The following is a 25,515-nucleotide window of genomic DNA, read 5'->3' on the forward strand; positions in this document are numbered from 1 at the left end:
CTTGACAAATTCCCTCAAATGTTCCGGGGCTATTAACTCCCCCTAAATAAACATTTGAAAGCTGTGATTGACACAACTACTTTTTTTTGTCACAGCATTAATTCATTTTTCCTTTTGATAATCCATTAACTCATTTTCATGGGGCCATTTAAATGATATCTGTTGGTGACTGATGATTTTTTAATTTTCTTTTTTTTTAATTTTTATTTTTTATAATCCTTCACAAATCTTAATTTAGCTCTTTATAGCCAGATGGATTGACAATTCTTTTAGTTTGCTTATTCAACTGACCATCTAAGAATAACAATTCAGCACATGCAAAGAACACTATTAGGTTCGTCACACAAGTCTAAACTTGCACAACCATCACCCCCAGAGAGAGAGAGAGAGTCCCTAACTAATGATGCTATTGTTCTATTTCCATAGAACATAAACCAAATTTATACTAGAAAAAATAAATAGCCAAATCGCAATATATCCTTTTCAATCATTTTGTAAGTTTATCACTTCCTGTAATTAACCATTAGAAACAGAAATTAAGCAGGTAAAGTGAGATGGCCTATGTAACCAAAAGCCTAGCTCTCTGATAAAGTAAAAATAAAATACATGTGTGTGCTAATGATACATTCCATCCATCAAACATCAAAATTTTGGAGGATATATAAAAATGACTTGTCTTCGTCAAAATTTCCAGGGTATATAAATTCAGTTCAACTAAAACAAAAGAGAATCGCAACTACTGTAGTTTGGGCCTAACCTATCACTTAACAAAGAGGAGGATGTGGTCAGAACTCAATTGCAAATAACAGAGCACTTTAACGTATCATCAAGCCCTGCACTGCTTGTGTGGCATCTTCCGTTATCTTGTTAGCTTGAATGGTGCTAATGACATTGGTTATATTACCCTGGAAAAAGTGGCACCAAAACTTGAATCCCCAGAAAAATTCAACAAAAAATAATGTTGGCATAGCAATGGAATGACAGAGACATCAATAGCACATCCAAAAATTCACTCATCAACCTAACTAAAAGATGCTCAAGATGAGGTTTATATTGTTAGCATCAGGTCCAGTAAACAGGTAACACTAGAAGCCTGAGAAGTATCTTAGATTGGAAACTACCTTCAGCAGGACCAATATGAGGACCAAATGAACACGATACCTTCTGGACAGACAAAATACCAGATACCCAGATATAACCTTTTCCATTAGAATCACAATTCATTCAAAGATATGACTAATCTAGTGGTTGGACGGTGATCAAAGCGAGGCCAATACAACCTAAGTTTTCCCAATTTAAACACTAGTAAACCTAACATAACCAAATTTATTAACAATAATTTTGAATTATGTACTTTCAATAACATAATTTCATCATTTCTGACTCCTAATTTTCCATACACCAAGCTGACATTCACAAAATTATTCTCGCAAGTACGAATAACTATGCATTTATACAACTCTTGAGATACTAGCATTAAAAGCTCTAATGTAATTAAAAATAAGGGTAATTACACCATTTGTCCGTCTAATTTGAGAGAGGTTTTACTTCGGTCCCTATAATTTCAATTTCATCAATTTAAACATCACATTTCCAATTACGTTTCGATGTGGTCCCTCCCTCAATTGTCATTAGCTTTTTGGACTGAAAAAGGCCCCATATGACTCACACAAGCATTTTAGCAATACCCGTCCAAAAAGAAAAATAAATAAATTATAATGGTGGTCCCTAGTTATATATATTTTTTAATTCCACTTTAGTCTCTTTAGTTCCCACGGCTTTTTGGCTCCAAAATGCAAATGGCAACTAATGGAAGGACCATATTGAAACGCAATTGAAAATTCATGCAATTGAAAATTAGGGGATTAAATTGATGAAATTGGAACTATGAGGATCAAAGCAAAATCTCGCTAAAACTATATGAACCAACAGTGTAATTTACTTTCAAATAATGCTATCACTTTCACTTTGCCTAGATCACTGGCATATTTCTGTGCAGGGCTAGAGAAAGTACAGGAACAGGATTTACTTCTATTTCTTATCCACACCCACCAATAGAGATACGAATCATTTTAATTTGCCTAACGAAATGGCCTTGAATAGAATCGAGTGGAGAAGAAGGATTCATGCAGCCACCCCATTTAATGGGACTTAAGGCTTGTTTTGGTTTGGTTCCTATCCACACCCACCACCTATTCTGGGCAAACAAGCATAAACTGAACTAACACTTTCTTTCCTATTACTACGTAACAAACGAAAGTCCCATTCTTGTACCGTCAAGGCCCAGTTCCCAGTGCTGCATAGTACCACAAAAAAATATATACACCTGTAATATACATATACATACCTATAGATTAACTGAGAAAAATATAAAACAAAATAAATAACAAGGATTTGGTCAACATTACCCTCCATGTTGCTAGCTTTTCTCGGTGGGTTTGCCATTGATGCTTCCCAAAGATACGCTCAGTACAACGGCTAAACACAAAATAGCATTATCTTCACCAGTTAATGCGGAAGTTCACAAATCAGATCCACTCTCCCATGCAGAAGCACAGAGAGTGAGCAAACGAGAGAGAGAGAGAGCACCTTACAATTACAATTTGGTTCATCTGATCCATCCTACAATCAATTAACTTTGCTGTGATTGCCTTAACTACCCACATTTCTACCTCGTCATCATTAACCTGCAAAAGAAACTTACATCTATGTATTGACAATGAAAATTCTAGAGATCCCCTAGATGTTGATTTGTGATTATGTATCAATTTTAAGCAGTAAATAACCATCCTAATCAAACAATAAAGACAAATCGACCCAACGATTTTACGTGGAAAAAACACAATTGGATGCCTCCAATTGTGATAAAAAAAACCATGAGCAACAGCCACAAAACAATCCACTAAGAAGATATAAAGGAATTACATAGGTATACTTCAATTACTTAGCGGATCCATGCCCGAATTGAACCAACCTCTATGTGCCTCTTCCAACCCCGTCTTCACCTCGGAATTGTCTTGACGATGAGCCACTCTGGAATCCACCAAAGCTTCAGGCTCGAATTCTTCAGAATCCACCGAAGAACAACTCTCTTTTTTGTGTAGAACAAACAAATAATCCTTTGATGTATACTCTTTAAACCATGAGTTGAATACTCAATCAAAACATCAAAGAAAACTAGCAAAATATCCCCCGATATAAACCCAAGAAGAAGATCTGGAAAAGTAATTCTAAAATCTGACAGAAACACATACTTATAGAAATCTGAATCGCAATGCTCGCTCGAGCGACGACTCTCTCGCTCGAGTGAGGAACCAAAAACGCGTGTTTTCCATAAGTGGCTTCGCTCAAGCCACGCAGCCTTCGCTCGAGCGTACATTCATCTCTTTCTGATTTTTACACAGACGCAGCCTTCGCTCGAGCGAGGACTTCTTCACTCGAGCGAACAAGGGCAGACAGGCAACTTTGAATGTAATTTTGCATTTTGCTTTGCAGGCGCTGCCCCTCGACCCCGCCTGGGCACTGCCCCGGACCCGCTAAGGGGCGCTGCCCCCTCGACCCCCGCGAGCTGACTGGGCAGCTCGATCCCCGTCATAATTAGCGAAGTAGCAATATTGAAAGTATTAACATCACAAACTTCTCTGCAAGGCACAATTCGGGTTGGATTCGCATCTAAACACTCATAGCCTCACTGAAATAAAAAGTGCGAAAACAAATACAACTTAAAGGAGTTTTGTCAAACGGGATTGCCAAGAATAAAAACCTAACAATCTCCCCCTTTGGCAATGCCGTGACAAAACACACCTAATAAATAAAATCCTAATCACCCTAACCTATAACAGCCAACAAAAGCCAACTTCTTTCCCAAGGTCATGATCTGCAAAACAATTATTAGTGCCACACTCTCCAAAACAACTATTAGTCCCACAAGAGTATAGGAAAAAACAATAGACATATGACATGATTATCTTGAAACATGAGATGGAAAACATGAATAGATGAAAACTAAGACTCATGAAAAACAACTCTCAAACAACAAAAGCAAGATCATAAACCACACAAGCAATGATATGACGATGTAAATACCAGGAACATGCAAGAAGGAAATAATTAGCAAACAGTGCATAGCAACATGCAAAACAACTATAGCCAATCTCCCTTACCAAACAAATCAAAGTGTTCATGCTAACAAACTCTTGTAATGATAAACCAAACTCCGCTTCACTAAAAACAATGAACAAGAAGAAAACGACAAAAATAATATGGTAGAGCAAGCAAGGAATTTCAGATTAGTACCTTAAAACACACAAGACTATCCAAGAAGCACAACTACTAGTAAACACAGTGTGCACAGTCTGTAGACGATTCCTCATGAAAGAAAGTGATGCTACATGTGAAAAGCATAGTTCCCATGATAAAAGTGTGTGTGTGACTCTTGGAGTTCGACAAACACAAGATTCAAATCCTAGTAGTGATCTGATAGCTGGACCTCTGACAAGAGAATCTAAGCACAACTACGGAAAGTCAAACCACTAGGACTCAAGGGGTATTTGGTGAGTAAAGGCGGAGGCTCCCCCCTCAATTAATGAATCCTTTATTTGTTCCTTTTTTTTCACATCTTTTCCTTTTCTTTCTTTTGCACATTTTTTTTTTCTTTCTTTTGCACATTTTTTTCTTTCTTTTGCACACTCATTGGTGGCTGACACGCTCAAGAGTATGGAAACCGAACCAGAGAAGCATGGATATAATAAGAATGGCCTGGTTCGTGACTCTGAGGTAGCCTTTTTCTCATGGTTGGACTACAAAGAATAGAGAAGAAAGCCATGGAGATGCAAAAAGATGGAAGATGGTTAAGAGACTCAGCATCACCCATGATATGCTAGTATAGGTCAATTCCTCTAGAAAAGTAAAAGATACAATGTCAAAAGTCCATACAAAAAAAAAACACTAAGGCAGAAGACTTCGATATTTGCTAATCCAAGAGTGTGTACAGAATGAGACATACTAATTAAAGAACACACACTCCAAAATGAGTAATGACCACAGAAAGCACACATATATTAACATGTAATGGATATTCTCATCAATTTCAATATGTACCAAGGACCACTCAAAAATTTCAAGCTTGCAAAACCATACTAAGAAAATCTTTTTGGGATTTTTTATTTTTTTCCTTAACCAAAGCAAGACAAAAAACGAACATGCATACATTAAATGACAAAAAAAAAAAAAAAAAAACACACAAAAACCCAAAAACAAAAATGAATAACCAAATTAACACAAGTCAAGTTTTCTCACCCAAACCGCTTTAGTCTGAACACAGTTGTGAGAATGGTGGTTCTTGGGTGGTGTCTTGACGTTGTGGTTCCTTTCCTTATCAATGGGAACCCGTCTCGACGTGGTTTCCAACTTCCTATTTCTAGGTCTGGGCAAATACAAACTCGCTCCATGTTTGGTCTCAAGCACATCAAAATAACGAGGTCTAAAATGACCCTTAACCTCATTACCACCAATGAAGTGTCTCCTACCCCACGAGATGTTGGAATTTCTTCCATCTCTATGAGACACTTTCCCATTCAACTTATAACAACAAGGGCGAATATGACCATGCATACCACAATGATGACAAATGAAAAAAGGGTGTACAGGCTGTACCTTCTTTTCTTTTACCTTACCAACTCTAGGAAGTTTGAGAAGTTCATCCTTATGTTGAAATTTTTGTTCTCCCTTTCCTTGAGTTCATGTATCATAAGATGTAGATGCACTCTGTTTTTTCTCTTTGTTATCACCAAAGCCAATGCCACTCTTGTCAGAACAAATTTGTTGAGACCCAATGATATTGTCCAAAGTCTTTGATCCTCTGTTCCAAAGACCAATGGTAGCCATAGCACACTTGAGTTCTTCCTCTTTCTTGATCATTAGTTCTTCCAAAGCAACTTGAGACATCTCGAGAGTTTCAATTTTTTCTTCATATGTTGAATAGATTTGTTGTAGCTCATTCCTCTCTGTCTCACAAGTCAAGAGTTTTGCATAAAGAGCTTGTCGATCATTAGCTATCTTGATGGCATCAATCCTAGCCTCAGAAATCTCCTCCTTTAGTTTGACATTCTCACTTTCACATGCTGTGAGTTTCATAGTGAGTTTGTCATTCAATTGGATAACTTAAGAGATTCCTTATACAACTTTTCATAAGCTTGCTCAAGCTCTTCATCATCACTTCCCGAGGATTCATCATCAGTGGCATTCTCAACCAGGCTCTTCGGATACTCTGTTTGTCCTTCAGTTTCAGAAGTAGCCATGAAAGCAAGGAATTGTGTATGCCCCTCTTCGCCTTGATCTTCGTTGTCACTTTCATCTTCATCAGATTCTGATTCATCATCCCAAGTGATGGCGAGGGCTTTCTTCTTCTTCAAACGAGTAGGGCATTCTGAAGCAAAGTAGCCAAATCCTTGGCATTCATAGCATTGGTCTCTTTCAGAGTTCCCTTGTATCTTTCCTTTCTCCTTCTTGGCTATAGAATTAATTTTGAGTTTATCTTTGCCTTTAGATTTATGAGTATGAGTAGATTCCAAAAGATTAGGATTCTTTTTCAAAAAAGATTTTTTAAATTGTTTAACAAAAGCAGCTGTAATCTTGGAATCTATCTCACAATCCTCATCTGAATCCTCTCCAACTCTATGAGCACTACTAAAAGCAATATCTTTTTTTTTTTTTTTGAAATTCCTATGTGCCTCATAAGTTTGGAGATTTCCAACCAACTGATCCAGCTTGAGGTTGTCAACATCTTGAGCTTCCTCAATAGCCGTAACTTTTGGTTGGAACCGATCAGGCAAGGATCTCAAAAAGTTTCCCACAACTTTGGATTCTGGTATTTTTTCACCTAAATTGAAGCTGGAATTTATAATGTCATTCAACTTCGCATAAAATTCATCAAAGGTCTCACTATCTTTCATTGAAAGGTTTTTGAAACTAGACGTGAGCCTTTGAAGTTTTGAGCGTTTAACAGAAGAAGTGCCCTCATAAATAGTTTGTAAGATATCCCAAGCCTCTTTTGCGACTTCACAACTGCAAATTCGACTAAACGCTTCAGGTGTGACAGCGCAAAAGAGAGAATTGATAGCTTTACTATTCCAGCTACTATTTTGGTAATCAATTGTGCCCCACATTTCAATTGGTTTGGGGAAAGTTACTCAATCAACGGTAATTGTTGGTTCAGTCCACCCATTCGTGACAGATTGCCAAACTTTTTCATCAATAGATTTTAAAAACGATCTTATTCGAGCTTTACAAAACGAACAATTGGATTCGTCAAGTAGGGTGATCGAACCATAGAATTTCCCTCACGAATTGAATTCATTATCACAAACCAAACAAGATCTCATTCTAAAAGAATATATTTTTTAAAAAAACATAGAACGACCTGCTCTGATACCAATTGAAAAGTCTAGAAATCCCCTAGATGTTGATTTGTGATTATGTATCAATTTTAAGCAGTAAATAACAATCCCAATCAAACAATCAAGACAAATCGACACAATGATTTTATGTGAAAAAACCACAATTGGACACCTCCAATTGTGATAAAAAAAATCACGGGCAACAGCCACAAAACAATCCACTAAGAAGATATAAAGGAATTACACAGGTATACTCTCAATTACCTAGTGAATCCACGCCCGAATTGAACCAACCTCTATATGCCTCTTCCAACCCCGTATTCACCTCAGAATTATCTTGACGATGAGCCACTCCGGAATCCACCAAAGCTTCAGGCTCGAATTCTTCAGAATCCACTAAAGAACAACTCTCTCTTTTGTGTAGAATAAACAAATAATCCTTTGATGTATACGCTTTAAACCATGAGTTGAATACTCAATCAAAACATCAAAGAAAACTAGCAAAATATCCCCAGATATAAACCCTAGAACCCAAGAAGAAGATCTGGAGAAGTAATCCTAAAATATGACAGAAACACGTACTTATAGAAATCTGAATCGCGATGCTCGGTCGAGCGAGGAACCAAAAACGCGTGTTTTCCATAAGTGGCTTCGCTTGAGCCACGAACCCTTCGCTCGAGCATACATTCATCTCTTTCAGGTTTTTACACAGACGCAGCGAGCAAGGGCGGACAGGCAACTTTGAATGCAATTTTGAATTTTGTTTCGGGGGCGTTGCCCCTCGACCCCACCTGGGCACTGCCCCAGACCCGCCAATGGGCGCTGCCCCCTCGACCCCCGCGAGCTGACCGGGCAGCTCGATCCCCGTTATAATCAGCGAAGTGGCAATCTTGAAAGTATTAACATCACAAACTTCTCTGCAAGGCACAATTCGGGTTAGATTCGCATCTAAACACTCATAGCCTCACTGAAATAAAAAGAGCGAAAACAAATACAACTTAAAGGAGTTTTGTCAAACGGGATTGCCAAGAATAAAAACCTATTATAGAGATCCCGGGTTTACCCTTGTTGTACAGTGATCCGGACATGTGTCCGTGGATGATAGTAGTTGATTATTACCTGGTGTACATCCTTTCTTACTTTGTATTTGAGTTATAGGATGTGTTGGGCAGATTTGTTACAGGTTGGTTGAGATTAGAAACCAAAACTAGTTGCCCAGATTTTGACTTGTCCGCTCGAGCGGGGGTTTTGGCGCTCGAGCGGGAGTTTCACCCATCTAGTATTTCCTGTGCAGTGTTCGACGCTCGAGCGTGGGATTGGCCGCTCAAGCGGGATTGTGTGAGTGCCGCTCGAGCGGGGAGTTGGAAGCTCGAGCGGGAGACCTGTCTGCAAAAGTTCTAGGAGTGTGTATCCGCCGCTCGAGCGGGATTGTTGACGCTCGAGCGGGAGTCTGTGAGTGACGCTCGAGCGGGGAGTTTGACGCTCGAGCGGGGCGACTTTTATATAAATCCAAGATCCGACTTTTGGATTAGTTTTTCAAGATCTTTTCTCTCTCTTACTTTTCCAAAAAGCCATTTTCAGAGTTTCTCACTCTAAAACCGGCCCTTCTCTCTTAGATTTGATCTAGTAGGAGTTGCTTGCTCACTTTTGGTCTTTACGAAAGTTGTGTTGATCGTCGAGGGCTACATTTTAATCTGAAAATTTCGAAATTTGAAGCATTTTGGTTTTGGTCTTCATCTCCATTGGAGCTCAAACTTTGAGGTAGGGATATCTTACTCCTCCTTATGAGCTTTGTCTTTAAATTTTAGTATTTTGAGATGTTGGGGTTGGTTTAGTAATTTATGAAAGTTTGGGGGCTTTTGTGTAAATTTACAAGAGTTGGGGTTTTCACTATATCAAACCTAGATGCATGTTTGGCATGGAAAATGTGAAATTAATGTTAAGACATTAATGAAAATGGAACCTAAGGGTTGTAATGTAAATTATGGAAAATGCCCTAATTACATTGGTTAATTAATTTGCATAATTAATTATGAGAAATGAGGAATTGATTTGGGAAGTCATGGGATAAAAGGGTGTAGTTGGATTATTTATCACTCACCGAGTTGGAATGCTGATTATATATCCATTGTTGCATTTATTTTCTGTATAGAAATAACTGCTTTGGGCTATCGGTGGAGGATAGTCTTGATTGTTGTAGACAATGCATGATGATTAGGCAAACTAAAACTAATCGATTGAATGTGTCATAGAGTATGACGGTGGATTGAATACATTAATTTTATGTATTGATTGATTGTGTATAGAACCTTTGTGTTTATATGCATTATGTATAGAGGAGGAGATGGGGGATGTACTCCGCGGTTTAGGGGAAGATGGGGGATGTACCTCTAAACTGGATAGTGTTGGGATGAGATGGGCGATGAACTCTGTAGATACAGTTCATATGCTTGTCTAGAGAAGTGAAGGTACAGCTCATAGGCTTATCTTTGAGAAGTGTAGATACAGCTCATATGCTTGTCTAGTGAAGTGTGGATATAGCTTATATGCTTATCTGTTGATGCGTGATATGTTTATCTATTGATATGTTGATATAGCTAATATGCTTATCTACTAAATAAAGCTGGAGAAGGAAAGGTAACATAGACTTGTATGTTATGAAACTGTGATGAGATATATGTGGATGTATCGGTATTGGCCATCTATGAATTGCTAATCTTTTAGTCATCGTTCATAGTTGGTTTAGTATATCTCTGCTGGGCTGTGGCTCACCCTATATGGGAATATCATTTTCAGGTACAGGTAGCATGCCACCTCCAAGGACGTAGCGTGGGAGGCTAGAGGCAGGCGGACTTTTGTCGTTTTATTTCTTTGATGTATTACATGTATATTCAAGCCAAGGGCTTAATGTGTAAATGAGTTAGCACTCTTTTGTTGTGACCAAGTGTTAACTTGGAAAGCTGTAAGGCCGTAGGGCATTTGCTTTTGTTGTTAACATGTAATACTTTTGTAAGAAACTACTCTGATGAATAGAAGAATGTTTATCTTTATTACCAATTCATGTCTATATTGATGGGTTTAATGTTATTATTTTGAGGGTGTTACAACTTGGTATCAGAGCGTACCGGGTTCGAATACTTTGGGTACGTGGGAAGTGATTAGGATCACAATGGGTTTGTCTCGCTTGATAGAGACTTAGATGTAGTGTCATATGTTATGTGCTTAATTGATAACATGCTTATGTGACTATGTGGGTATGGAATGTAGTTTCTAGGATGTTGATTGGATCCTTGGGTTTCTGGGAGTCTTGTTGGAAAGGCACTTGATCAATGCTGTTTCTAACCAGAACTCTAGTAACGCCTCGGGACTATCATTATCCGGAGATGAAATTCGTAAGTGCTTATGTGTTTATGTGCTTACGTGGAGTGAATTACAGTTGTCCATACATTAGGACGTGAGTGTTTAGTTTTGGCACATTTGTGAATGTGCTAACATTCTGTATTACCTTTATTAGGATGTCAGGACGAGGAAGAGGTGCTAGGCGTGGTAGGCCTGCGAGGCAGGAAGTACCCTTACCGAATGATATTCCGGCAGTGCAGGAGGGAGTTGGCCAGGCCAATGTGGCCGAGCCAGCGGGTCAACAGGCTATGAGTACCTTGGCATGAGAGATAGCAGGGGGTTTGGGTATTCTCAGAGCAGGAAATCAGGCAACTGAGGCAGGGCCTTCTTTCTTGAAGAGGGAGTTCTTCCGGTCTAACCCGGATGAGTTTGTTGGGGATCCAAAGGAGCCACTGAAGGCTGACGAGTGGTTGGAACAAATGAGTAAGACGTTTGAGATGCGTGGCATCGAGGACGGGGCACTGAAAGTGACCTTGGCATCCTTCCAGCTAAAGGGAGATGCGGGTCAATGGTGGAAGTACGAGAAGGCTTGGGTTGGTGGTACATGGGAGGCGTTTGTAAATGCTTTCCAGGAGAGGTTTTTATCTGCAGTGGCTAGGGAGAAGTTGAGGGATCAGTTTAGCCGGCTTAATCAGCAGGGCATGTCTATGGCAGAGTTTGAGGCCACTTTCACTAGTTTGTCCAGGTTTGCACCTGAGTTGGTGGCGTCTGAAGAACGCCGTTGCTATGAGTTTGAGCGGAAGTTGAGGCTGGGCCTCAAGTTGAGGGTTGGTGGGTCTTTCATCCGTGAGTATAGACATTTAGTGGATGCTGCAGCTCATATGGAGCTCTTGATGCAGGAGGAGGATGAGGGGTAGAGAGGCTCCAAGATGAGCCAAGATGGTCAGGGTGATGGCAGGAGACAGAGGGGTCCTAATCCTCAGCAGTCTCAAGGTGGTTTGGCTAGATCGACCTTTCTAGTGCCGAGTGCAGGCTCCGGGAGAGGTGGTCAGGGGGATTTCACCTGTTACAAGTGTGGCCAGCTGGGTCACAAAGTTTCGGTTTGCCCGCAGAAGGGAGGGGGTCAGCGAGCTGCTTCTTCATCAGCTAGACCTCAGGGCCAGAGTCAGGGCAGAGGCCAGTCCTTGTCTTGCTATCAGTGTGGTCAACCCGGGCACCTGAAGAGGTTTTGCCCGCAGTTGAGTGCCACTTCAGGAGCGTCTGGTTCCAGGCAGACGCAGAGTTTTCAGCCAGCTCAGTCTGTGCAGGCCTCGAGGGCCAATCCGGGGGCTTCGTCGTCCCAGTCAGTACAGCAGTCGTATGCTCCTAGAGGTGAGCAGGGGGATCAGGGGCCCACAAGGCGCGTGTATGCTGTTACCGCGCAGGATTTAGTACCGGCTCCATCGGTAGTGAGAGGTACTTTTCTGTTTTGCAACTCGGTTGCTAGTGTGTTGATTGACATGGGTGCATCTCATTCTTTTGTATCTGCTGCATTTGCATCTGTTTTGGAATTGGAGTTAGCACAGTTAGCATCTCCTATTTGTGTAGTGTCACCTCTTGGGGGTGAACTGATCTTGAAACAAGGTGTTAGAGGTTGTGATATAGAGGTCGCTGACCACAGGCTTTCTTTTCCGTTTGTTGTCATGCCCATGAAGGGCTTTGATGTTATTTTGGGTATGGACTGGCTATCGTCATACCGGGCTGTTATCGATTGCTACCGCCAGAGGGTCACGTTATGTACCTTGAGCGGGGAGTGGTTCCATTTCTTGGGAGACCGGGTTGGTAGTGTTTTGCCACCGGGGTATGATTCGCGAGGGCAAAGTGAGCTTAGTGGTCTACTTGCTAGCTTTGAGAGTGGTGAGAGTGGTGAGACCCAGATTGTATTGCCGAGGGTGGTTTGTGAGTATTCGGATGTCTTTCCCAAAGACCTTGTTAGTTTGCCACCTCACCGAGAGATAGAGTTCTTTATTGATCTAGTGCCCGGCACGGCGCCGATTTCTATGGCACCTTACCGTTTTGCTCCAACAGAGTTGATTGAGTTGAAAGTTCAGCTCCAGGAATTGCTAGATAAGGGTTTTGTTCGCCCTAGTGTTTCACCGTGGAGAGCACCGGCCCTCTTTGCTAAAAAGAAAGATGGTGCCTTGAGATTGTGTATAGACTACCGGAAGTTGAATCGGGCTACGGTCAAGAATAAGTACCCTATGCCCCGTATAGATGATTTGTTTGACCAGTTGAAGGGTTCCCGTTGTTTCTCTAAGATAGACTTGAGATCAGGTTACCACCAGTTGAGGGTCAGGGAAGAGGATATTCCTAAGACGGCATTCCGTACGCGGTGTAGACGCGCCCGCATGGGGGGCCTCGATGCTACAGTTCGGACTCTCGGTTTTGTGCTACGGTTCTAAATCTGAACCAAAGAGTCCAAATCTGGCAAATCATTTGAGAAAACAGATTTTTTTGAAAAGTAGTGCCAAACATGGACTGCTTTGCCAGATACAGAGTCGCCACCTAAATATTTTTAAAATGGGGAAATTTAGGAAACCCTGACTCGGTGCCGAAGGCCACATGTCCGTCATCACCGGAGTTTGTCTCGGCTCGGGAGCTTGGGTACGATCGGGGAAGGTCAGCTATGAGCACCCCCTTTCGCCCGGTCCGAAGACCGGCCTCTACTAACCGTGATATCCGTTTTTGAAAACTTTATGTGTTCTTAAACCAATTGTTAGCCTAGAATTACTATGTTATGCGCACAGCAAACAAGTATAGACCAAATTGCCCAAATTGGAACAAAACATTTCATGTTTGTTTTGAAAAATGGTTTGCTATTCGTAAGTAGGCTAAAATGCAGGTTTTGCCACCCTCAAGTGGGCTTTTTAGAAAAGACGGTTTTGCCACTATCTAGTGGGCTTAACAAATATAGTTTTAACGCATTATCCCAATTTAAGCAGTTTGACCTCCACCCACAGGCATTCAGGCAATTTATCTCATGTAAACACTTAGCCGCATGGCAAGCATACTCTTATGGCAACATTCACACGCATGTTGGATGCTAAAGCATAACCACTTACATTGTACTCCGTGCCAAAACAATAAACTAGTTAGCAAATGTGCGTGTCCTAGTTCATGTTATTTTGCCTAATGCAACACATACAAGGTGCAATTCTAGTTAGGCTCGGTTAACCTAGATATGGCATACAATATGCAACCAACTAATTCATGTATTCAATTTTGGAATTTGAAAATACGAATGCGGTTAGCATGATGTACCGAGCCCGGTGCATGTTAACAGATGCATGAATGCACGCATGCATATCATAAGGTATGTTAATTTCAAAAATGCCCTAATCTACCATCATAAGCTGGTAAATAAAAGGGAAGAAAGAAATGGGGATTGGAAGACATACACACACTCACCCACACTTATTACATGTTTACCCTCACTCAGAGGGTTCGAATTAATATTACAGTCCCAAAATAATGAACAAATAAAATTATTACAAAATTCCTAATTAATAAAAAAAAAGGAAGCAAAAGAATGAAGAGGGTGGCCACAGCCTCTGCCTCGGGGCGCGCAGATGATGCATGCTCGAATCCGTCCTGCCCGGAAAACTCGTATTATGCTCTTGTCGCTTCTGTTTGTACTGCCTTGTCTTTCTGAAAATATCCAAAGTGCTGGAACAAGCTCTCTGCATCCTGCAGAGCACCACCGGCCAGACAGAATTGCCACCGGCACTCCAAAATTCCCGTCGGCACTTTATCAGATTCATCGGCACTCCAGATAGTGCCGGTCGGCACTAAATTCTGCCGGTCGGCAGAAACTTCCTGCAGCAGACAATTTGACAGCAAAACAGAGAATAGACAGTGCATGGCATGGGGTTTTTGGACACATGTAAGCATGGTCCTACTTCTTATCATATTTCGAACTCAAAGAAGCATGACCTTCGACCTTTGAGCCATCCAAGGTGCATGATGACTCAATGGATCAAATTTGCTATTTGATATGGAAATGCATGCAACAAATAACGTGAAAACCGGGGCCTTATCAAATTGGAGTCAAAGGTCCCGATGACCGGGAATCAAGGCGCGTTGCATCACTTGAAGTATGAATGGTCCTTGATTCCCGAACTTAGTTTGACACCCCAAACCAAGTAAATGCAATGCATGTAATGCTCAACAAGGCTCAAATACATCATGCCACCAAGATATAAAGCACAACAAACATTATGCAACCAATATGACAAATGTACAATGCTAAGCATACAAGGTACAAAAATGGTGCAAACATGGACCAAATTGACTATGGGATCGATGTGCTACAAAGCTTAATGGAACAACTATGCAACAAACATGGAGCAAGCATGCAAGAGGGCTTAAAAATGGCAAAGGGGCAGACCCTTACCCTCCTCAAAACGGTGGCCAAGAGTGCTCAAAATGATAGACAATCAACTCATGTTAACAAGCAAATTCATGGTCCCAAAGCTAAGGCACACAAGGAGACAACTTACCTTCAATGACATGACCACTCATGGCATGATCAAGACAAGTAAAAACAGAATCTATGCATGCAAAATAGGACCCCAAAAGCTCCTAATATGGCAACTAAGATATCCCCCATGAAGCAAACACACTAAGGCTCATTCTTAGGCATAAGAGGACACATCTTCAAGGCATGAAAGAGGCCATGCATGCACACATACAAGCATGATTCTTGGACTAAAATATGACCCTAGATGATGCCAAATCAAGAGGGTAAACACAACCATGCATGCTAGAGGTCAAAATGCTCAAAGCTTCCAAGCCAAAATACAAAGCAACTCTAACAAACATGCTAAACATGACCAAGTTGATAACCAACAGATGTTAAGCATGGAAAAACAATGCTAAATGCTCCATGGAACCAAGCCAACACACACAAAAATCATGGCCTAATCATGGGATGTACTTTTAAGCAAGATGGAGCAATACAAAGCAAATATCACAAGCATACAAGAGGGCCAAATCCGGCCAAAAAACAGAGGTTATGTAAGACCTAAGATGCCTAAAAAAGTACTGAAATGAAGCCAAGAAACAACAAGCACACATGCTATCCTTTTGAGCCCAAAAAGCAAGGAAACAAAACCATAAAGGGAGAGGGGTGTCCCTCCCCTATGCAAGACTTCAAACCAACTTTTTTGACACTAAAATACACTGATTTTTGGTGATCAAAAGATCAAAATGCTGAAGTGAACGAAACCTTATCAAAAAGGCACCAAAATAGGCCAAACAAGGCCTATGAGAGTGAGTTTGCAATCTAACCACAAAGTGACCTTAATGAAAGTGTTAGAGCAGGAAAATATGAGCCTTTTTTATGTTATACACAAGAGCCAAAACAATAAACAAAATAGGTAGAAAATCAATGCAAGTTTGGGGAATAAAAGGGAAGATGCTCACCCTTGAAGAACCCTTGAAGAACAAATGGCCTAACCTCCTTCTTTGGATCAAAACCAGTCCAAAACTCAAGAAACAACTCCCCCAAGCCCCTCAATCTCGGACTAAGGTGTAATGGTGTGTGTAATGGTGCAAAAGTAAGGTAAAACACACCTTTTGGGCCAAGAAACACACACAAGAAGGGAGAGGGAGAGAGGTATAGAGATAATATGTATCTATATCTCTAAAGGCTGATTTTGCTTCTGTTTTTCTAACCTAGAACCAAGAGGAAAGCCTCCCTCTTATAAGGATCCCTCTTGCAAAGCTTATTCAACAAGCTTGGCTAGAGGGAAATCCCTCCATACACGTGTATGGAGGGGAAAGGAGTTGGTGCCAGCTATCACAGCTGGCACAAAATATCTCCACAAAGTGGATGAACAGTGGTCGGCTGCCCAAAAAAGCTATTTCGGCAAAAAACAGTGCCGACCGGCAACCAAATATGCCGACCGGCAATAAAGTGTGCCGACCGGCAAACAAAATTGCCGATGGAAGAAAGAGGCCAGCCGGTGGCCTCCAGCCACTGCCGGTGGTGTATGGGGATGTCTCACAAGGCATTCCCTGCCCCTCTAAGGCAAAACAAAAGTGTTTGGTGCAAAACCAGACACTAAACAGTCGAGTTCGGGGATCCTGAGGCAAGGCGCGCGAGCCGAGACCTCCGGGAACTCCAAACGAACACAATCATGGATGATCACCGAGTGTTCAAACGGTGACGTCCAAGTCTTGAGGACGGTCAAAAATGGGGTGTCTACAGTTCCCCCTCTTTGACAGAACTCGAAAGTCATAACAATGACGGGAGTGAATGTCAAAGCCCAGAGACGACCCATTTTTGACAAGGCCGAAGACTTAGACAAACATGCAATACAAATAAGATATGCGCCCGAAGGCAGGGGCAAAATGCAAGACAATGCACGGAGCCGAGCATAACTTATGATCATGCAAAGAAAGCTGTAACGAAGCAAACATGCAACAGTTTTAAGCTAGCATACCAAACTACACTACAATGCAGAAAGGACGTAAGAGAATTATGGAATTCTCAAAAAGTCTCACTCGGGAGATACAATACCTGTGCGGCTCGTCTGGTTGCACCAGCTTCAAATGAACCGTACATACAATATCGTGCCTGCAAAGAAAACAAACTTAACAGGTACAATATGGTTAGCGACATGCATGACAATGCAAGAATAGTGGTGTACTCGAAATGCGTGACAGCGCGAAGTAAATAGAGAGCATGACAATGCATATTGAAATACAACTAGGCAAGCGGAGCAAGCGGTCTACGCAGGCGACGAAATTGATCACAAGCACGCGGTCTACGCAGGCGATGAAACTAAACAAGCGGTCTACGTAATTAACACATGCGGTCTATGCTGGTGACGGAGTTAAACATGCGGTCTACGCAAGTAATGGAATTAAACATGCGATCTATGCAATCAAAACATGCGGTCTACGCAGGTAATGGAATTAAACATGCGATCTACGCAGTCAAAACATGCGGTCTACGCAGGTAATGGAATTAAACATGCGATCTACGCAATCAAAACATGCGGTCTACGCAGGTAATGGAATTAAACATGCGATCTACGCAATCAAAACATGCGGTCTACGCAGGTAATGGAATTAAACATGCGATCTACGCAATCAAAACATGCGGTCTACGCAGGTAATGGAATTAAACATGCGATCTACGCAATCAAAACATGCGGTCTACGCAGGTAATGGAATTAAACATGCGATCTACGCAATCAAAACATGCGGTCTACGCAGGTAATGGAATTAAACATGCGATCTACGCAATCAAAACATGCGGTCTACGCAGGTAATGGAATTAAACATGCGATCTACGCAATCAAAACATGCGGTCTACGCAGGTAATGGAATTAAACATGCGATCTACGCAATCAAAACATGCGGTCTACGCAGGTAATGGAATTAAACATGCGATCTACGCAATCAAAACATGCGGTCTACGCAGGTAATGGAATTAAACATGCGATCTACGCAATCAAAACATGCGGTCTACGCAGGTAATGGAATTAAACATGCGATCTACGCAATCAAAACATGCGGTCTACGCAGGTAATGGAATTAAACATGCGATCTACGCAATCAAAACATGCGGTCTACGCAGGTAATGGAATTAAACATGCGATCTACGCAATCAAAAAAACGTACTATTACACAGCATAATCGAAACAATTTGCGGGGCTCGCAAAGCATGAAAAGGATACGGGGCGGGACATTCTTCGCATGCATCGAGCGTTGCTTGCAGAAGTTGTGATCTGAGGTCAACTCAAAGGTTCACGTTTCAAAGGTGTGATTTCCCGTAATGTGAGGGCGTCTGACAACGCGGCTGACCCGAACAAAGACACGGAAGGTGCGTTAACCACAAGGGGAGTTTCATCGGTATCAATTCTGATACTTGGCTACCCTGCCATTCTACGTTTTATTTTCCTTTTTACTAGTAGTTTAAGCACATTGCACTGCCTCAGGCAGGTTTATTTTCTTTCTCAAAATTCACGCACTTTACAAAACATGTGATGGAAATGAAACGAATCATTTTGTTCAAAAGATGTTGCAATTGTGGATCTTCTGTGCATCGCATCGCAGGGTTTCACACCACAATGTGAACGAAATTGAACCCATTTTGGAAATTTGCCATCGTAATAATCAGGTAGCGAACCGACTTACAACTCGATAAGCAAAACAAGGACATGACACAGCCAAACAAGTGTGAATACAACTCGATAAACAAATCAAGAGCTCAAAGAGAGCGAAATACAACTCGATAAGCAAATGTTCAAAACTCGACAAGCAGACAGGCGTGGCTCCGCAAGAGTCGATCGCCGGGGAGGGGTTGGAGGTGGTTAAGTTCCCCAATTCTTAGCATAAACAGCTCAGGAGACCAGGGAGGAAGCCCACCGGCATGGTGTAGGAACCACCGGCTGCAAGGAGTGGCTACCGGCCGTATGTCTGTTTTGTCGGCAAACTGAAATGGCCGGTCGGCATATTTTTATGCCGGTCGGCATATATTTCTGGCCGGTGGGCACTAAACGAGGGGAACCACCAGAATGTTCACACCTGTCTCCCCACTCAACCTTATCTCCTACAAAAGATCCCAGCTTCGTAGTTTTCCTCATTTTCACACTGATTTGCTCCAATGGAAGAGTTTCTTGCTCAAAATCTCACAGCTTGGATTGCTAGCTTGGATGGCTCGGAAAAGGTGAATTTCTGGGGTTTCGGCATAAATGCACTATTCACTCTGGGTCGTACCCCGTTGCATCTGCCGTTTCTTCATGCCGCGGCAAGGTTTTGGAATCCGGTGACACATGTTTTTAGCTTCGCCGGGCAAGAGATATGTCCTACCTTTGAAGACTTTCGAGCATTAATGGAGTCCGAGCGCGACGAGGAACTCCTACCCCAACTTAATTTTGGTCATGCCCAATCCTTAGGGCGCATGTGTGGACTCAGCATGCGCGATGCTCGGTCTCTGATGGGCGACGGGATGTTAGATATTCCGAGTTTGGCCAATCGATTTTCTGATGCTGGTGATCGCAGCAACCATCACTAGCAAGGCTTCCGGCGACATGCGCTCTGCTTGTGCATGCTGTCTCATTTCCTGTTCATTTCGGGCTCTGGAGGGGCTAGTGTCCGGCTGATTGAGGTTGCCCAGGGCTTGAGAGAGGGCAAGAGTTGTATTGCCATGGTTCTGGCCGAGACACTAAGGGGCTTAGACGCCTTTTACTGTCATGAGGCGACTAGGTTGGCAGGGAGTCCACTATTGTTACAGGTAATATTTCCCACCCAATCTCGCATTTATGTATTGCTCACATCACTCGGCCCTCGAGCTCGATCTTTTTCTCACAAAACCCCATTCTCACTTTTCTCTCCTCGTACATCTCTCTATTCTTTAATCTCTCATTTTTCAATCCCTCCCCAGGTGTGGTTGATGGATAAATTGCAGGTTGTGGACTCCTGCCCAACATACTCAGCTCGCGGCTACTTCTTCCGGCATCGTCTAGTCAATGCCTTGGATGAGGAATGGTGGTTCACTTGGATGTGCCACTTGTCCGCAGACCGTATTGCTTGGCGGTGCCCTTGGCTGGACCTTCCGGCAATGAGTTACAATATGCCCCGGCAGACTGGGATTCAATTGGTTGGTCTCACTCATTGTGTATTCTATTTCCCATTTCGGATTCGACGCCAATTTGGCCATGATCAGACCTGCCCGCCAGAGGGGATAGAGTATCCTGCTGCATTCCCAGCCCGGGGTGCGCAGCTTGCTTGGCAGGCCACTGCGTGGAGGATGAGAGAACTCCTGGCCCCCGCTCCTACTTTCAGTTGCACTTTATCTGACGAGTGCATAGATTGGCTCAATGAAGAAGCACAGATCGGGCCCAGCTTGGCATCAAAGGCTTCGACCAGCTCCGGGAGGGGGCGCAGGAACACCTGACTTGACCATGCCCTAGGTTTATTGCTTTATTAGTATTTTCAAGTTTTCTTTCATGAATGTAATAAAAAGCGATTTCAATTGTTTGTAAGAGCAGGGAGACTCTGTTTTGAAATCAATGAAATTGAAAGTTCTGGTACTAAGAATTTTCCACTTTGGTCCGAAAATAGTCGAAGTTGTAAAAAGATTATTTGAACGAAGTCAACTTATATTAAAACTTTTCAAAAACATTTTTGATGTGGATCAGAACTGGACACGCCTGAGATCTGTCGCTTGAGATGCACAACCCCAAATTCCCGCAACTGGAAAGTTGCCCCTAGTCTGAAGAGCCTCGTAGCACCGCCTAACAACGGAAAGTTGCCCCTAGTCTGAGTGGCACTGCACCGGAGATTCCAACGAATGCTGATGGACAAAGGTGGCTGAGATGATCAAATGGACAAAGTTGATCGGGGAAGTGTGATGGCTGAACTTCAGGATGAAGCTGCCTACGTATCCCAAAGATGGGAATCAAGCCTTACGTAGTTCCGGCTCGGGTTCACTCGAGTATTTTCACTCTCCTTTTGCGCTCTAACTTTTGCCAAGGCCGCCCTTTGCGGGTTTTCAGCCTTGCGAGCTCAGTTTTTATATTTTCTAATTTTTTGTGCTCTAACTTTTGCCTAGGTCGCCCTTTCGGGTTTTCGGCCTAGCGAGCCTCTCAAGGGTAGTATTTCTTCAACTTGTCCATATTGATCGGTTGAGAGAATTCTAAGCCATCTAAGTCCATTAGAACCACAGCTCCGCCTGACCAGATGGTTTTGATGATGTAGGGACCAGTCCAATTGGGTCTGAACTTGCCCCTCGGGTCGTGGATGGGAGCTCGGTTGTCTTTGAGTACCAAATCCCCTTCCTTTAGATTTCTGGACTTAACCTTCTTGTTAAAAGCCCGAGCAATCCTGCGCTGATAACTCTGAACGTGGTACAGTGCTTTCAGTCTTCTTTCATCAAAGAGCATTAGTTCCTCGAACCTGCTCTGTTGCCAATCTGCCTCAGCTATCTGACATTCGGCCAATACCCGTAACGACGGCACTTCAATTTCAATAGGTAGAACAGCCTCCATTCCATAAACTAACGAATACGGAGTTGCTCCGGTAGAAGTTCTAATCGAAGTCCTGTAGCCCCACAGAGCAAACGGCAACTTATCTGGCCAATCTCGATAGGTCTCCACCATTTTCCGCAGTATATGCTTGATGTTCTTGTTGGCGGCCTCAACTGCTCCATTGGTTTGCGGCCGATACGTAGATGACTTATGAAAAGCCACGTTATACTTTTCCAACAAGTCGACCACTTCTTTCTTAAAGTGGGATCCATTGTCCGAGATGATCTCATTTGGCACCCCGTAGCGACAAATGATGTTGTTTCTGATGAACTTTGCGACGTGCGACGCCTTCAACACCGCGTATGATTGGGCCTCGACCCACTTTGTGAAATAATCTATCGCTACGAGGATATACTCATGTCTGTTCGATCCCTTCGGGGTAACAGCTCCGATTACATCGATCCCCCACACGGAAAACGGCCACGGGGAAGTCATATTGTACAATTTGGATGGTGGGATGTTCATACGGTTTGCATGGATCTGGCATTTGTGGCATCGCCGAACAAAGCCGATACAATCCTCTTCCATGGTCGACCAATAATAGCCCTGTCTAAGGATTTTTCTGGCCAACATTACTCCATTCATGTGTGCACCGCATTCTCCTCCATGGATGGCCTCCATTAGGCGCTTCGACTCTTCAGCTTCTACACAGAGCTTATGCATTCCCAGATGACCTCTTTTGTACAGTTTACCTCCGCAGATGATGAACTGAATAGCCATTCTTCTAATGGCCCTTTTATCCTTGGTGCTTGCCCCTATCGGATACGTCTCCTTTTCCAAGAAGTTCCAAATATCGTAATACCAGGGGTTGTCGTCTTAGGTCTCATCTATGGCGGAAACTGACTCGTATGCTGGCGCAAACTTCTGATCAATGATGACTGGACGCATCCGGACTCCTGACGGGATGTCTATCATGGAAGATAGATTTGCTAACGAATCTGCAAACCTGTTGTTCTCTCTTACGAGGTGGGTGAAATTTAGTTTCTCGAACCGAGGAATTAACAAATCCAAGGTTTGGTGGTAAATTATCATCCTTTCCTCCTTGACCTTCCAGTCTCCTTTTGCTTGAGACACAACAAGATTCGAATCCCCAATGACGTCCAACCGTCTTATCCCTAGCTCTAGGGCTGCTTCCAGACCAGCAATACATGCCTCATACTCTGCCTCATTGTTCGAGACTCTGAACTGGAGCTTGAATGCCAAAGGGATACGGGAATCGTCAGGCGCTATCAGCAACACTCCTATCCCATACCCATACTGGTTTGACGCTCCGTCAAAGTACATCGTCCAAGTTTCATCCTCGATATACAGAATCGCTTCATCTGGGAATAGGTACTCAACCGCTTCATCCCCCTCAACCGGGTGGTCGGCAAGGAACTCCGCTACTGCTCTCCCTTTCACCGACTTGCGTGTTACATACTTCAAGTCGAATTCGGAAAGCAAAAGCAACCAACGAGCTAGCCTACCTGTAAGTGCTGGTTTCTCAAAAAGATATTTGATGGGATCCAAACGTGAAACCAACATTACAGAGTGAGCTAACAGGTAGTGCCGCAGCTTCCGGGTAGCCCATACCAAGGCCAAACAAGCCTTTTCCAGTGGTGTATAGCGGGTCTCGTAATCCAGCATCTTCTTGCTCAGATAATAGATAGCCCTTTCCACTTTGTCTTCCGACTCCTGTGCGAGCATGCAGCCCATGGTGGTCTCAGTTACCGAAAGATACAATATCAACGGTCTCCCTGGTTCTGGCGGTGACAATACAGGCGGGTTCTGTAAATATTCTTTGATCTGCTCAAAAGCTGCTTGACATCGGCCGTCCCATTGGAATTTCTTTCCTTTCTTCAGGAGGCCAAACAGTGGTTCACAAGTCACGGTTAGTTTAGAGATGAACCGCCTTATGAATTGCACTTTACCTAGAAAGCCTCGCACCTCCTTTTCAGTCCTTGGTGGTGGCATTTCTAAGATGGCCTTGATTTTGGAAGGGTCGACCTCGATGCCCCTTTGCGTTATCAGAAACCCTAGCATCTTTCCTGCTGTAACACCAAAAGTACACTTCTGGGGATTTAGCCGCAGCCGAAATTCTCTGATCCTTTGAAAAAACTTTTGTAAGGCGGTGTAGTGGCCCTCTCTTTCTTTGGACTTGACAATCATGTCGTCCACATACACCTCGACCTCTTTATGGATCATATCATGCAATATCGTAGTTGCTGCCCGCTGATAGGTAGCTCCCGCGTTTTTCAGCCCAAATGGCATCACTCGATAACAATATGTACCCCACGGGGTAGTGAATGCAGTCTTCTCCCGGTCCTCGGGCGCCATTACTATCTGATTATAGCCTGAGAAACCATCCATAAATGAAAGCAAGGCATGTCCTGCCGTGAAATCTACCAGTTCATCGATGTGTGGCAAGGGAAAGTCGTCCTTCGGACTGGCCCTGTTCAAATCTCTGAAGCCTACACAGACCCGAATTCTGCCGTCTTTCTTCGGTACCGAAACAATGTTGGCCAACCAAGTCGGATACTCAGACACCAACAGGAAGCCTGCGTCAATCTGCTTGGTGACCTCTTCCTTGATCTTAATGGCCCAATCAGGGCGGATCCTCCTGAGCTTCTGTTTGACAGGTCGGGCCTCGGGATCAAGAGGGATCCGGTGCTGTACAATCTCAGGATCGATTCCAGGCATGTCTTCGTAGGACCACGCGAAAACATCTTTGAAATCTTTTAACAAAGCGACTAAGCGCTCGCGTTCCTCAGAAGACAACGTGGACCCGATCTGGACCAGCCGCGGGTCCTTCTCAGTACCAACATTCACAGTAGTGATTTCATCCATTAAAGGTTTAACAAATCTTTCCTGCTCTTGATCAATTAACCGTTGCAAAACCGGAGGAATTTCTTCCTCGTCGTTTTCATCAAAATTTTGAAAATCCTGATTTAAGCAATAAATCAAAGGCACAGAAAAATACTCCGAAACCACACCCACGTCGTTCTCATTAAATACTTCCGAGCCGTCGGATTCTTCCGTTACAACAGACTCAAAAGAAAATGAAAAAGACGATCTAGACAGGACTGTGGTATCCGGGTTATCACCCCCGGGAATACCGGACTCAGACTCAGTTGAGCTGGAATCTGATTCCGACGTACAAGATTCGGTAGAATCAGATTCCGGCTCACTACCTGACCCGGTGCTACTTGATAGAAAGCCTTCTTCATATTGCCAGATGAGAGAAGGTGCGATGGATGCATCCAAAATAGCTGATGGTAGGCCCGCAGCCGCTTCATTCCCAATCACACATACCGAGGAGCTATCCCGCAAGCACCTCTGTTCGATCGGAGGATCTGACAGCAGACATGCCAGCGCTGCCCCCATTTCATTTTCAGCGTCCTCGGACTGCACCTCCTTACTTTGCTCGGCCTCAGCCGATAGATCTGCCTGCCCTTCGGCGATGTCATCCTCAGGTAACTGTAAATCAAAGAAAATTTCAAATCCCGGTACGCGCTTCATCTCCGCATTGAGCCACGGCTCCGGGAAGCCACAGAACGGAAAGTCCTCCCCCTCCCGGACGAAACGTCCGTTCAGGGTCCCCCGAATGGGCTGGTGCATCAAGTCAAAGGGCTTCCCCATCTGTTTCGCCCTGGCCCTTCCGGCCATTTCCTTTCCTTTCCTTATCCAATCCTCTTTGGTGGGTAGGTAGCCCAAACCAA

The 25,515-nt window shown here is 43.2% G+C and overlaps 1 protein-coding gene across 1 annotated transcript in view; it reads right to left on the minus strand.

Moving 5' to 3' along the window:
- Positions 1-490: 490 nt before the first annotated feature.
- The window catches only part of LOC145822768 (uncharacterized), a 39,994-nt gene continuing 14,969 nt past the window's right edge, over positions 491-25,515 (minus strand). Inside the window, exons 6-8 of the mRNA XM_082920698.1 lie at positions 2,590-2,687; positions 2,409-2,478; positions 491-905 (exon numbers count right to left, since the gene is read on the minus strand). Of these exons, the coding sequence (XP_082776824.1) occupies positions 816-905; positions 2,409-2,478; positions 2,590-2,687 (258 nt within the window). The 3' untranslated portion in view covers positions 491-815. The remainder of the gene's footprint in view (positions 906-2,408; positions 2,479-2,589; positions 2,688-25,515) is intronic.

Source organism: Camellia sinensis, chromosome 1 (genome assembly GCF_055761805.1).
Source record: "Camellia sinensis isolate YWXY chromosome 1, ASM5576180v1, whole genome shotgun sequence".
In the NCBI taxonomy this organism is placed as follows: domain Eukaryota; kingdom Viridiplantae; phylum Streptophyta; class Magnoliopsida; order Ericales; family Theaceae; genus Camellia; species Camellia sinensis.